General features: G+C 40.3%; 2 protein-coding genes across 2 annotated transcripts; both read left to right on the forward strand.

The window, feature by feature from the left end:
* The first annotated feature begins 488 nt into the window (after window positions 1-488).
* Window positions 489-1,338, forward strand: LOC138874599 (17.3 kDa class II heat shock protein-like). The gene has a single exon (XM_070153327.1). The coding sequence runs from the start codon at window positions 661-663 to the stop codon at window positions 1,132-1,134; it is 474 nt and encodes a 157-aa protein (XP_070009428.1). The 5' UTR covers window positions 489-660; the 3' UTR covers window positions 1,135-1,338.
* A 4,240-nt stretch (window positions 1,339-5,578) lies between these two features.
* On the forward strand, window positions 5,579-5,920 carry LOC138875180 (17.3 kDa class II heat shock protein). The gene has a single exon (XM_070154004.1). It carries the CDS (start codon window positions 5,579-5,581, stop codon window positions 5,918-5,920), a length of 342 nt encoding a protein of 113 aa, XP_070010105.1.
* The last annotated feature ends 9,837 nt before the right edge of the window (window positions 5,921-15,757 follow it).

Here is a 15,757-nt window from a genome sequence, read left to right on the forward strand (position 1 = left end):
GTAAGTTATCCCAACAATGATCTAAGTTCCTAGGAGAATAGCCTAAGATATCTATGTGAATTTCCTAATATATTTTGCTATTTGAGTCTCACTTCACTTTCCATCAAACCTTGTTTGAAACTTACGCATCCCTGTCCAAAATGTTGCTTTTATATAGCAAAACAAAAAAAATATTTAAGTTATCTGCACTGTTAGGTAAAGATAATTTTAATGATCAGTGTGTTTTAATATATTATAATAATAAATTAATTAATCTACTATAAATATTTATAAAATAATTATTTTCACGTGATATGGTTATATAAATTATTTTTGCACGACAAATGAATAGAGCTAAAAGTTAAAAGACAAATAAAAAAAGAGCCCAAACGGAGAGGAGTAAAAATGTAAAATACATTACATGCTAGCAATTTGAACGACATGTAACTCGACCACATTCTAGACGAATGTAGAACATGGACAACGTCTAAACAGAAACTCCTAGAAACTTGCCACCTTCCTCTTCTATTTCTCTCCAGAAGCTTCCCTGTTTCCACTATTTAATCACCCAATCTTCATTCTTCCCTCAACATCCCCAGCAATTCAATTCTAAAACTCACAAAATTCCACATCCAAAAAAATCCCAGGATCATTGGAACCAAGTCAACCAAGAAGAGGAGAATGGATTTCAGGCTAATGGGAATTGACACACCACTGTTCCACACTCTCCAGCACCTTATGGACGCCGCCGGTGAAGATTCCGACAAGTCCGTCAACGCCCCATCAAGGAACTATGTACGTGACGCTAAGGCAATGGCTGCAACACCAGCCGACGTGAAGGAATACCCTAATTCCTATGTTTTTGTTGTGGACATGCCAGGGTTGAAATCCGGAGATATTAAGGTGCAGGTGGAAGATGACAACGTGCTGCTGATCAGTGGAGAAAGGAAGAGAGAAGAAGAGAAAGAAGGGGCTAAGTATATTAGAATGGAGAGAAGGATTGGAAAATTCATGAGGAAATTTACACTGCCGGAGAATGCAAATACTGATGCGATTTCTGCTGTTTGTCAAGATGGGGTTTTGACTGTGACTGTCCAGAAGTTGCCGCCACCTGAGCCTAAGAAACCCAAAACTATCGAGGTTAAAATTGGATGAGATATAGCAGTAGTTATTAATTACTCTGTTTTCTGGACTTGGGAATGGAAGTTCTCTGTTTTGATGTTTGATCTAGGAGCGGCGATCTTTTGCTTTTCTGTCTTTAGGTTATCTACTACTATGTTTTATAAGTATGATGAATGGAAAAATGTGTCAGTATGCTATATCTTGTGTTTAATGCAAGTGAAATGCTACTTTTCAGTCTGTGATTGCTATCCGTTGTTTCACATTATATGAATTAGTTTGACTACGCACGAAGTTTAAAAAAAAAATATTTTTGAAATTTGTGATTTTAAAAGTTTATGGGGTCATGACATTTATGTGGCTATAAAAGTTTTTCATTAAGGATAAAAGAATAAAATGTAAGAGTTTAAAATTGAATTATTTTCAAATTTAAAAATGTGTCATTTATTTTGAAACATACTAAAAAGTAAAGTACCTCATTTAATATAAAATAATGGGAGATAAATATATAGAATACGATTATGTAGATATCTTGAGTGCAATTATTTTTTCTATCGGGACAGTGAACAAACTGAAATACTATTTACTACTCGCTATCACCACAATGAATAAATATTACTACCTCCATCTCAATTTATTTTAATCTATTTTTTTTTGGTTCGTTCTAGAAAGAGTGAACCCTTCTAAATTTGGAAATATTTAAGCTTAAACTTTCAATTTCAACTTTAATGAGAAGCTTTTATAATCAGGATTTTTTTTGACTTGTTTAGGATCACAAATTTCAAATTTTTTTATTTTTTCTTAAACTCTATGTCCAATTAAATAGGTTCACAAATTATAATGGAGGGAGTACTAGCAATAACCAGAGTACTGAAGAATGCAGTTTGTCATGTTCGGTGGCTAGTGGCTCTGGCAGAGCCACCTTATAGCAATAACCAGAGAAATGAAGAATGCAGTTTGTCATGTTCGGTGGCTAGTGGCTCTGGCAGAGCCACCTTATAGCAATAACCAGAGAACTGAAGAATGCAGTTTGTCATGTTCGGTGGCTAGTGGCTCTGGCAGAGCCACCTTATAGGAAGAGGTGTCAAATGATACCCTTTGCCGAAAAATAAACTGTGTAAGTAGGTAAAAAATTAATATATGTATATTTATTATGTATTGAATCCCCTTAATTTCCTGGTATGCTTACTTTTATATATTTTGATATCCTTAACAAAAATTTTGACTCCGTCACTGACCATGTTACAGCTATAAGTCTAACCTTTGCAAATCTATTGTTGTTAAGTATATATCTACTGCTTTGAAGGTCATAGTGGTATACTACTAAGTATAAGAATCAAATCAGCAGTTCAGCTACTCTCGGAACCTTGTTCAAGAACTAAGCTAAACTCCTTTAGTGTACTTTGAAACACAATGCAAAGACCACCGTAAGTATACTTCTCTCTCGGTACTTTAGCAACCAAAACGAAAATGGTTATACCTATTAATGCTAGTGAAACTGATATAGGAACAAAAGTTAAAGATTTAGCTGTCAAATTTGCGAAAGGTCCTCCATTTGGAAACTTACCAATGGGATCATTCCGGAAGGTTATTTCCGGATATATCCAAGTTTTCAAGAGTAACCAAGTCTGCAAATGATTCAGGTACACGAACTTCAGATATATTCATTGACAATGAAAGATTGACCAAATTCTGTAGCTGTCCTATTGAGCTCGGAATTTGTCCTGAGAATTGATTTCTTGATAAATTTAAATTGCTTCGACTTCTTAAACTTCCTATTCCTAAAGGCAAAGAACCATTAACAAAATTGGAGGTCAAACTTAGACCTGGTATACTACCTCTATTACTCCAAAAAGTTGGTGGAATATTGGAACTCAATGCATTTGAATGTAAATAAACTTCTCTTAAAGAAGAAAGATTCCCTAAACAACTTGGTATTTCCCCAGAAAGCTGATTTTCACTCAATTCAATTTTACTATATAAGACCTCCGTATTGCATAAGCTTTCGGGTATGGTTCCATTAATTTTATTTGAAGAAAATCCCAACGTTTGCAATTTTCTCATGTTTCCCATTTCTTGAGGAATTGAACCAATCAATTCGTTCCCTCGAAGGCTTAACCACAACAAGTTACTCAACTTACTGATTTCAATAGGGATTTCACCTCTGATGCCATTTCCAAATGCGATGAACCTGTCAATATATGCTGAAAGCTAAGGACTTTGTAAAATTTCCACCAAATGCATTATATGCTGTTTGTATACGCTTTATGTGCTTGCAGGTCGACAACGAAGAAAGGAAATCTAATTAATTCCCCTGTAGAAGGATCATTTGTCAATTGATTATCTTGCAAGTTAATCACTTGAAGCTGCTGTAAGTTTCCAAGATTGCGATTTGCGGCCAAGATCAAGGTAAATCATAAATGAGCTTGGAGATATTGGAAATGAAGCAAGGAATTTTCCCACTAAACTGGTTTAATCCAAGATAAAGGCCATCAAGATTTGGAAAGTTATGACCGATGTTAGAAGGTAGAGTTCCAGAGAGCTCATTAACAGTAAGTTATGTTGCTCCGACTCTCCAAAGATGTTGCTGGGTACGTGTCCGATCCTTTAAAATTAGTGTATTTTTGGAGGATCCGACACGGCTACAACAACACTTTGGAGAGTTCGCGCAACATAGACAGTAAGTGCAATCTTTTCTAAACCAGAAATATTGCAGACAGAACTAGGAATTTAACCTGATATCTTGTTTGAACAAAGATATATTTCTTTCAAAATAATAAGATTTCCAAATTCTGTAGGAGTATTGCTATGAAGATTATTGGCACCAATATCTATCATCACCAAAGTCGATGAATTCCCTAAATTGTCACACCTCTTTTTTTTCCCCACAACCCTATTACGAGGTTGAGTTAGAAGAGTTTTTCCAATTAAAGTGACGTTTTGAAAAGTGATTATTTATTTGGAGTCGCCACTTGGAATTGAGTTTTGGTGTTCTAAGTCACCTTTTATCTTGAATCCCTTATCAAAAGGAAGGTTTGACTCCTAATTTATGGTCTACGAAAACAGAAGACTGGGTAAGGAATTCTGTTGATCAAGGGGAAGGTGTAAGGCACCCCTCGAGTCTCGTGGTTCTAGCACGGTCGCTCTATTGACTAATGTAAGACCTAAATCAATTTTTTGTCTATTCTTGTATTTAATTGATTATGACTTGTCCATTACCACTTTATTTAATTTATTATATTTTATTAATTATTTTGATCTAGATACAGTATGCACACAAGGTATTCCTTTGAAGTTAGATATTAAACTAAGATACGGAATGTACACGTGGTTAAAACATAATTATTATAAATTTAAAGGCATCGAGACGCGAGAATGCGTACATGACCCTTTTGTCACGATCCAAATTCCATTTTAGGCCATGATGACGCCCAACACCGTAGTTAGGCAAGCCAACCCTAACAACTAGTGAGTTCTCAATTACTTTATTAAACATCCCAACATTCACTTAACTTATATTTAAAACAGTCGACGATTAACAATTTCATAACAATAGAAATACAACCCAAAATGATACTACTAATGTGTGTGCCAGGAACTACTGTCACAAGTATTAGGGCAGCTAGTAGAATATACAAAAGAATGTAAATATCCTACTGCCTGAACAGAATAGACAGTAATAACAAAAAAAGAGACTTCGGCAAGCTGCTGAATGGCTCAAAGGGGGCAACTCACCGTGGAATCTCGGTCAAATGTCAGGAACGTGCGCCAGACTGGTAGTTAGATGTACCTGCCTCAGATCCTGTGCATTTAAGTACAGAAGCATAGTATGAGTACATAAACAATATGTATCCAGTAAGTATCCAGTCTAACCTCGAAGCAGTAGTGACGAGGGGTCGACTTGGCACTTACTAGGATCAATAATAACATAAATTAAGTGTTATGCTAAGCATGGATGTCATGGAATAATAACAGTTGGTAACAGGTTCTTTCATAGATAATATTTCAGTTAACAATCTATGTTTCAAGGCATTTAAAACAGTTCAAACCTCAGAAAGTACCAAGCATATAACATGCGCAAATAATGTCGAGGTCGTACGGCCCAATTCAACATAAAGTAAAGTGTGCACTGCCGGAGGGTCGAACGACACGGACCATAGATGCATCTATTACCCCGATCGCGAATCATACATGTGACGCGGTCAAACACAAATAAACATATCAAGCAGTTAATCAATAATTTATCAGGAAAGCAGTTATCCACAGTAATGTCAAACTCTCTTTAACGATCAAGAAAATAATGTTTAACTTTTTTAGAAATTCATTTTCCAAGTTCGATATGATTCACGTAATCTAATTTAACAATAGTGTTACAAATATGGCAACTAAAGCATGCTTTTGGGTCCTAAACTATCCGGACTTAAGCAAAATAGTAGCTATGCACGGACTCCCATCACTTCGTGCATACGTAGCTAAGGCAATGGCTGCAACACCAGCCGACGTGAAGGAATACCCTAATTCCTATGTTTTCGTTGTGGACATGCCAGGGTTGAAATCCGGAGATATTAAGGTGCAGGTGGAAGATGACAACGTGCTGCTGATCAGTGGAGAAATGAAGAGAGAAGAAGAGAAAGAAGGGGCTAAGTATATTAGAATGGAGAGAAGGATTGGAAAATTCATGAGGAAATTTTCTCTGCCGGAGAATGCGAATACTGATGCCATTTCTGCTGTTTGTCAAGACGGGGTCTTGACTGTTACTGTCCAGAAGTTTCCTCCTCCAGAGCCCAATAAACCCAAAACTATCGAGGTCAAAATTGCATGAGATATTAGAGTAGTTAATAATTACTCTGTTTTTTGGACATGGGATTGGGAAATGCTCTGTTTTGATGGTAATAAAATGGTAGAGATCTAGGAGTGGTGGTCTTTCCCTCTGTTTGTCTTTAATATTTCCCATGTTTTTTGAAGTATGATGAAATGTGAAGAACTAAATGTCTAGGTGTGCCATCTCTTCTTGTTTACTGCAGGGGAGATGCTACTACTATCTAGTTTTGTTTCTTCGACTACTATCAATATAGAGAGTGCAATTGTTCCTATCCAATGCATAAGTGCAATTATCTCAATATGGAGAATGCAATTTCTTTTTATCTGAACTCCTTTATGTCTATGTTTGACCAAAAAATTGCAAACCCTTCGTTAAACTAATTAATTTTGTGTCATGAGGAATTAAAGATAACAACCTCAGATCTATAAATGACAGCAGTGAGAGGAGATTAAATATTGTGTGCATTCCATGGCTAGACATAATTAACGATGATGGACTATCAAGCAATAAATAGCATTAAATGACATTAAAGTAAATAAGGAGAAGAATTTACCTAATATTGAATGAGGTGGATAATTCCTTCTTCTGAAAAAGATTAATGATAGATAAATAATAGAATATTGGGACCTTTCTCGAATCTGATAGATAAGTGTGAATAATAGACAATCGAATATCTTTACAAAGGTAATGTTTGTATTTTATCTAGAGAGAGTCAGTTTTTCAAAGAGTGTTCTTATCAGACAATATTACATGTCTTTCACCTTATCTCTCTATCTACTTATATGGACATACCCCTAATCAATCCTAAAAGTATAAGTACAGTTCTCCTAAAAGATCCTATTACAAAATTAGTTGTTGCTGTTGCTCCTAACATTTGACCTAGGCCATCATTGGCTGCCCGGCTATGGAAATTATGTACTAGGTGACCTCGACCAAATTACTTTTCGTAATACCTCTTCATGTTAAATTTCCTTGAGGCAGATTTTGACCTATACAGTTAGTCCCTTCGCTTATTGAGGTCGACTCTAGACGATCTTGATGAGCGGACTTTGTTAATCACGATTAGAAATTTAGGCGAGTATGTTGAATAGTAACGTTTCAGACGTGATGGCTACGTGGCACTTTGCGAGCCGTCTCTTATAGTCGCGTCGATTCAGAGTGACGTCATGATACCATGCGTAATGATTACGCATTTTCCCGATGTATAGTATCGTTTCTTGTGCCTCTGCCATTTCGATACCTGCACTGGGCATTGACAATTTGTTTCCTCGATATTGATGCCCGAGTTCTTATAAATAGGGATACGAGATCCTTTGCCTTATTCTTTGCACTCTCAAGTATTGAATCCCTGGTGTATCTTTCTTCCTTCTTTGTTCAGAGTTCTTGCTCCCATTACACCCTTACTCTCATATCCTCATCTTCACTGATTTTAGTGACTTCCGCTATTCATACCTCCTTTGTGCTTGCATCTTCTTCATATATAAACAAATAAAGATGGTTAATACATTTTCTAATTCTGGGGGCATTTAAACCGGCTCCCTTGGCAGTGAGCATGCCTACCCATGACGATGGAGTCGCCATTGTTGTAGAAGACGAGAGCTTCCCTACGGTGGAGGAAATAATTCCCTCGCAACGAGAAGGCTAGGTCCGACTTCTCAAAGCGGCTCGAGGACGGCCCTGAGGCCGTGGAATTTGAGATAGATGTGGCTGCTCCTGCTGACTTCAGGGCTAAGTTCAAAATTTCGGCCCACATCAACCGGTACCGCCTGGTCGCGATATGGTGCAGATCCACCGCCCCGGATATTGCGCATTCTACGCATATATGTTCTATGTAGGCTATTCTTTTCCTTTTCCCTTATTGGCGAAGGAATTCTGCCGTTACTACGACATCTGTCCGGTCCAGCTTTCTCCTTACATATACAAACTCATCCTCATGCTGACGAAGTGCATGGAATTGGCTTCCGCAGAGTCTCTCTTCGCAACCTGATGCATCTCTTTGCGCCCAATTTCCATAAGGGGCGATGTTGCATATTCGTCACCATGGAAGTAAAAGCCTGGTAGTAAAGATGGACAATAACGCAAATCGTCGATTCTGGCTAAATTTCTTCTACGTCAAGACTGAGGACGTAGTGACAAATGCCAATGGATTTCTTGAGGCATGGAATTATGCCCGTAAGTATTTTTGCTAAGTGCTTATTTTTCTTATTTTGGCCGCAACTTAATCATTCTGTTTTTTCTTCGTTCAGCCGAGGCCGATCCCCCTCTATTGGTTGCAGACATTGGTTGGGTCAGCCAGGTCTTGTCCCATACGGCGGGGATTCGCGAATGGTCGGTTTTCATAAAAAGCTTGGGCCCAAGACTCCAGCAATCGGTGAGTCGTTTGCTTTAAGTTTTCGTTGTTGCGGCCTTCTTGTTGTGTCAGACCTCCTTTTTTACCTACACCCCCGAGAAGGGTATAAAAGGGAGTTTTTTCCAACTTAAAGTGACAATCGAAACGGAATTATTTTATTTAAATTCAGAGTCGCCACTTGGGATAATTATGGTGTCCCAAGTCACCGGTTCAAATCCCGAGTCGAGGAAAATGTTGACTCTGTATTACAGTCCGCGAACACAGAAATCCGGGTAAGGAATTCTGTTAACTCGGGAGAAGGTGTTAGGCATTCCCGAGTTCCGTAGTTCTAGCACGGTCGCTCAACTGTTATAATTGGCCTATTATCTGATTTTAGTACATGTTTTAGCCTATGGTTCGATTTTAACTTTATAGCCGTTTTTATTCATTTTTAGGAAGGTTGCAACGTCATTTAAAATATGTCTCGAACCACGTCACATAAATGCACCCGTAGTTCGCCACACATTTCATATAACATTGTTGAGATTTGGATTTGGGTCACATAAATGTGCACCCGAGTTTAGGGAAGTAATTTTTAAATAGCGCACCTAAAACAACTACGCACTTTATGAATCATTTCCTAACTATATTTGAGGTGTATTGTAAGGCAAGGAATCATGGAACAATTAAGGAAAATGGGTCAGCTTTTTGTTCTTATCAAATTGGGCCTGGCATAAATTATTGCGGCCCAAAGCTTCAAACCAAAACGCAGCCAAACGTGTCTAATATAGCTACTCAGTACATGATCGAGAAACTCTTGCTTTGAAAATATTAACCCACATTGTTCAATTAACAAGCAATTTTCGAGTTTTAACTACAAGTAAAATAACTAACCATGATCACATATTCAGGAACTACACCATTAAAATAGAATCAAAATAATCGATAAATCCAACTAAAAGATGATCAAATGACAAAAATCTACATCACAGTGAATAATTTCCACAAGTTTTATGCTTCAAATGATATATTCACATATATAGAACTCAAAAATGTAAACGAGAGTAGAAGGATGAACCTTTTTCCTTAAGTAGCAATTGTAGAAACAATAAGTAAGCTGTCTCGACCCCAAAATCTCCACGAGATTCAGCAGCAAAGGGGCAGGAACGCGAACTAACGCTCGACTTCAACAAACCTTGAATCGACAACCTCACTTTCACGACATCGATGATGAATTCTCTCGAAATTGCATTACAAACAAATACCAAAATCTTCGTCCACCTGCTGCGAACTCAAATCCAACGACCTTCGGATGGAACTCGAACCGGAAACCAACGATAGTACCTCGACGAACAGCTGAAACGAAAACTCGGACAATGACCTCCGACGAACTCGAAGCTCGCCGGAAAGAGATGCTAAACGAGCTTGAGTTGATAAAACTTACTAGCTGTTTTGTTTCATGGGTGGCTATGGAGGGTGGTCGTTTGTGAGGTGAAGCTTCACCGGAGATGGCAGCTTCGCGGTGAACGGAGGCCCGGCGACAAAAACTGTTGGTTTGGTGTCTTTAATGGCTGAAGAAGGCATTGGGGTGTGAAGGAGACGACGAAGTCAGGGGGTGGGTCGCCGATCTCTTTTGTGCAATGGCCGAAGCTTTTTTCTCTTCAGGGATGCTGGTTCTCCTTTCTCATGAAGAAGAAGACCTCTAGGGTTCTTTTGTGTGTTGCTGTGTGTTCTCGGTGTTTCATGGTGGTTTCAATCCATGGCTGCTTGTAGGTCCGTTATGAAGAAAATGTCCGTGGAAGGGGGGGGGGTTCGTCGAAGAAGACGACGTAAAGGGGGGTCGTACTGCGCAGCTTCTCAGCTTTTCGTTCAGCCTTTTTTCGTTCTTTTTTTTTCTCCTTTTGATTTTTTAAGAACTTATTTATAGGTAGAGTCTAGGTCTAGGTGTATCTTTGTGTATTTTGCCCATTAGTCCCTAGGTATTTTTTGTTAAGTCCTTAGGGTTTTCTTTATTTATTTTTTATTCCAAAGAAGAGTCTAGAAGGGTCCCTAGGCTTAATGGACTAATCCGAATTGGGCCAAGAATTGAGTTCTAAAACTCTTAAAATTATGATCCAACACCTTAATTGACTCATTTTAAAGTAAGATAAAAATACTACACAATCCAAAGCTAATCCTAATTAATTAAACTAAACATGAAACTATTTTTGTGTTTTCGAAATTATGTAAAGATAAAAATAAGGTACCATTTTTATATATTATACTTTATATTTTTTTTAAACAAATTATGAAAAATACATAAACTAAAATATATTTTTTGTGACTTTCATTTTTCTTGTAACAAAATAAAGTAAAAGAGTCAAAATGAGTTGAAATAGCCATATTAGGCGTAAAATAAATATTTACATGCTAAAATATATAAAATCTTGGGGAGGGTCAAAAATTACATGTCTACAGGTCGCCTGCTTCTTATCGCATTGTGGGGATTGACCTCTTAAGCGTCTTTTTTCTCTTTTTGTTGTTAGGCTGAAGAGCTTCGAGGAGGTCGAGGACTCCTACTCCTGCGTTCCGCCAAGTGAGTACTACGACAGGATCTGCTCTTGCTGCGACTGCGGACAAGCCTACCCAACCAACCACTTCTGCTTGGCCTCCAGCTTTGACTAGTCGACCGTCGGTGCTCTCAACAACAAAGACTTCGGCTTTTCCCATGGTGTACTTAATAGACGAATCATCGCCGAGTGAGGAACACCTGATTCCTCGTAAAAGGAGGTCGGCGGATGTGGGTAATGGGACCATCCGAGCAGTGGATTCTTCAAGGGATGATCATGAGTCGACCACTGCCATGTTTGAAACTGACGCTGGCCCGCCGTCTGAAGTCCCTCTATCAACGGGGGTCGTGGAAGGCATGCCTTTTCCTGAGGCTGGGGTTGGAGTTGGCGGGTCACATATGGAAGTCAGAGGCATTGTACTGAGAGTTTAGCCATCGTCCTCGAGGCCAGTCGACGTTCCCACCACAACTGCCTATGAGAGAGGCGAAGGGGTTACCGAGGGCAGCTATGAGACGGGGTCCCGTCTAGATTCTGACGAGATCCAGATGTCGAGCGAGGAGTTTACTCGCGTTGAGGTTAGGTTAGATGGGTCCTCGAAGACCATCATGGTTCCTATGGTTCGGGACTTATTGGTGAATACAAAGGCCGTAGTTCCCTCCTTAGGTCCCCTTTGCTCCGATGTGGAGGGCAGGACCCTCGAGACGTTAGAGGATGGTGCCCTGTCATCGGGCATTTCATGCCTCGCCCTTAGTGTAAGTTTTTCGACCTTTCTAATTTTCGTGCCTTGCACTCTACTCTTTGATTTGACTGATTTTCTTCTTCTTTTCCTCCTTTCTTTTCAGACCATTATTCTGGAGATTGAGAGTGCTCGCCGAGAAGAGAGGTGCAAAACCATTTTTAAGAAGATGGAGAGGAAATACCTCGAATATCGTACCAAGTACCGCGAGATCTGTAGGCGGTTTTGGCGAGAGTGGCAACTTCCAAGCCATCAGGGACGAGCTAAAGCAGAAAGATAACGAGTTGATGAGGGTTATCGAAAAGTGCAACGTCCTCGATGGGGCGTTGAGGGACAAAGAAGAGGAGCTCGAAGTAAGCAAGGGAGTTGAGGCACAATGTGCGAACCTTCAGGCCCAAGTGGTTTCTCTCCGGGCCGAGCTCGAGCAATGCTTAGTTAAGGCCGATTCTTTGAGTGGTGAAGTTGCCGAGAAGACGATGGATTTGGAGAAGTACGAGTTGGCTCGGTTGGCGGCGTTAACAAAAGTGGAGGCTTTGGAGGACGCAATCCGTGTTCTTTAATCTGAGTGGGCAAACAATTAAAGATGGCCAGACTCAGAGAAGAGCGGCTCGGAGAGCAAATAGGGGGGCTAGAAAAAGTGGTCTCGAACCTTGGCAATCAAATCGTCGTTCTTGAGGCCGAGAAGACGTAATTGTTGGCTCAACCATCCTCTTTTCACACTTCTGCTTATCCTGATGTTCTGCGGGATTTATATGAGAAGTGGATACACGCCGAGGCCCAGCTGGATATATTCATAGATTTGATGACGGCGGGGAAAGTTCTTGAGGCTGATTTTGAGGATGCTCGTACTAAGGCGCGTGCAGCTCGGATCGCCTGCAGTTATTACCTTGCTACACCGGGGGACGACAATGGCGAGGAAGATTTTGATGGGATTGAGCAGGGCGTGTGGTACGTGGACAAATATCCTGATAGTGATTGCGATGGTGGAGATGGCATTACTGGGTTAGGTCGCGAGTAATTATTCTTTTTGTTTGTAATATTTGTGCACACTTTTGTGGGAGTCTGTCTAGCCCTTGTAAAGAATATTTTTGAAGCATTAAACGCTATTTTCGTTGCTTGTATCTGATTTATTCCTCTGTTTGGTCTTGTATGCTTCTTTCTTTTGTTTTATTGTTTGGTTGCCTTAACCGTAAAAAAATTGGTTTTGGTCATGGCCGGGGCCGATAGGTGTTAATTATAATGAGGTCGAATGTGAGTTGATTCAAGCAAGGTCGAATTCCACTTTAGTTAATTCTAATAAGGCCGAATGTGAGTTAATTCGAGCGAGGTCAAATGTCACTTTAGTTAGAAGTTGAACGTTACTTTAGTTAATTCGAGCGAGGTCAAAAGTGTTAATTCGAGCGAAGTCAAATGTGTTAATTTGAGCGAGGTCGAATGTGAGTTAATTCGAGCAAGGTCGAATGTGAATTAATTCGAACGAGGTCGAATGTCACTTTAGTTTATTCGAACGAGGTCGAATGTGAGTTAATTGCGGCCGGATTCCGAGTAGATATTGAGGCGATGTTGCTCTTGCCAAAACATGGGCAAATTTCATACACTTGTGTTTTGCTCATATATTTGGAGAAATTTACATGTTTTTCATGCCGGCATTCCAGTCCCTATTTATCCAGTACCTTCATTGGGCTACCTGGAAACGTGTTGAGAGGTTGAGTAATGAATTGACTGCCCGATGTCCTTTTTCCGTTTGTATTTCAACTAGAAGCATCCCCCTTGTCGTCTCGTTAAAAACCTCCTTGAGAAAATCCAATTGGGATAAAACCCAAGTGAGGAAAAATGAGTACGACTTAGAGGACGTTTTTTCTTAAAAGTTGAAGTACTTAAGATGAGCGACGTTCTAGTTGTTTGGAAGTAATTTTCCTTTTATTGTTTCTAGTTGAAACGACTCTTTATTTGCTGCTATCGTGATTTTGTACCTTCCCAATTTGTTCCTAGTTTGCCTTTCCGTGGGTCTTTACTTGCTTGTGTTTTGGCCTTGAACACGTAGTCCCCGACTTTGAGTGGTTTTACTTTTGCCTTTTTGTCATCCCTCCGCTCCTCGGCTTCGTCGAGCTCTTGCCTTCTGCTTTCGTAGTTCCTCGGCCCGCTCTCATGGGAATATCTCATACTAGGCTCTCCTACTTCGACTGGTATTACTGCATCGGTCCCATAGGCTAATGAGTAGGACGTCTCTCATGTGCTCATCTTTGGCATTGTGCAGTAGGCCCAAAGTACTTCTGGCAATAGCTCCGGCCATGGTCCTTTGGTGTCCTCAAGCTTTTTCTTCATGATTATCAGTATTAATTTATTATAGGACTCCGTTTACCCGTTGCTCACGGGGTGATATGGCATGGAGAGTATTCTTTTGATATGCCACTTCTCGAAGAACACGATGACCTTTTTTCCAACAAATTGGGGTCCATTATCGCAACTGATCTCTTTAGAGTGGCCAAAGCGGCACACAATGTTTTTCCATATGAAGTCGATCACTTCTTGTTCGCGTATCTGGGAAAATGCTCCTACTTCTTCCCATTTAGAAAAATAGTTAGTTAAAACCAAAAGGAATCGTACGGTACCTTGCCTCGCGGGGAGGGGGCCGTCGATGTCCATTCCCCACTTGATGAAAGGCCATGGCGAAGTGACTGAGTGGAGATGCTCGACCGCTTGATGGATCATTGGGGCGTATTTTTTACATTGCTCTCACTTTTTCACGAAGTCAGTGGCCTTTTTTTTCATAGTAGGCCAGTAGTTATCGGCTCATATGAGTCATCTGACCAGAGCTCGCTTGACGGAATGGGCCCCGCGGTGGCCTTTGTTGACTTCCTCTAGGACACGCCACATTTGATTTGGGCCTAAACATTTCGCTAGGGGGACGCCAAACATCCTCCTGTATAGGCTGTTTTGAATGATACTATATCCCGCCGCTTGCATCCGAAGCTTCTTGGCTTCCTTTTTATCATCTAGGAGTACGCCATCCTGCAAGTATGAAACAAAACGGTTGCGCTAGTCCCAAGTCAAATTTATAGTCCTTACCTTGACTTGATCTATCAATGAGTGGAGGAGGGTGACCACGTTTCCTTCTCCGGTTATGTTTTTAGTGGCTGCCGCTAATTTGGCGAGACTATCTACTTTGATGTTTTGTGCCCAAGGGATCTGGTCGAGCCGGTATTCATCAAACTAGGGCAGCAGCTTACAGATCTCGGTCTGGTATTTTTGCAACCTTTGTTCTTTGATTTGGAAAGTCCCTGTGACTTGGTTGTCGACGAGTTAAGAGTCTCAACGTAGTGTTACCCGTCTCGCCCCGTATTTGAGTGCTAGCTTCAATCCTGCAATCACGACCTCATACTTGGCCTCATTGTTAGTCATATCCGGCCATCTTATGGACTAACAAATCACTTTGCCAGTCGGGACTTCAAGCACAAGTCCTACTACAGAACCCGATGCATTAGAGCGTCGTCTATGTACAAAATCCATAGATCTTGCATTTGTGGAGAAGCATGGGCGACCTCTTTTCTTCGGGCATTATATTTGCACTGAAGTCGGCGACGAAGTCATCAAAGGCTTTTGATTTCATTGTCGTTCACGGTTCATATGTGATATCATGCTCACTTAATCCTATGGCCCACTTCTCTAATCTGCCCGATAGCTCGAGCTTATGTAAAATGCTTCTCAAAGGGAAAGTTGTGACTATCGAAATGTGGTGGCACTAAAAATAGGGTCTAAGCTTTTGTGAAGCTACGACCAAATCCAGGGCTAAGTTTTTGAGGTAGGGGTACCTCGTCTCGGCATCGACTAAGGTTTTGCTAATGCAATAGATTGGAGATTGTGAACCTTTATCTTCTCGGACTAGGACCGCACTCACTGCCACTTCAGATACGGCAAGGTAGATGAGGAGGTGATCCCCAAGTTCTGCTTTAGAGAGTACCAACGATGATGACAGGTAAGCCTTTAACTCCTTCAGGGCTTGGATGCACTCCGAGGTCCACTGAAGACCGTTGTCTTTCTTTAGTACGCCAAAGAACTTGTGGCTTCTATTGGATGATCGTGAGATGAATCTTGACAGGGCGACGATACAACCAATCAGCCTTTGAACTTCTTTTTTGCTGGTTAAGTGTTCTGATATTCCTTCTATGGCTTTGATTTGGTCGGGGTTGACCTTGATGCCTCGTTGTGATACTAGGAATCCT

Source organism: Nicotiana sylvestris, chromosome 8, assembly GCF_000393655.2.
Source record: "Nicotiana sylvestris chromosome 8, ASM39365v2, whole genome shotgun sequence".
Taxonomy (NCBI): Eukaryota; Viridiplantae; Streptophyta; class Magnoliopsida; order Solanales; family Solanaceae; genus Nicotiana; species Nicotiana sylvestris.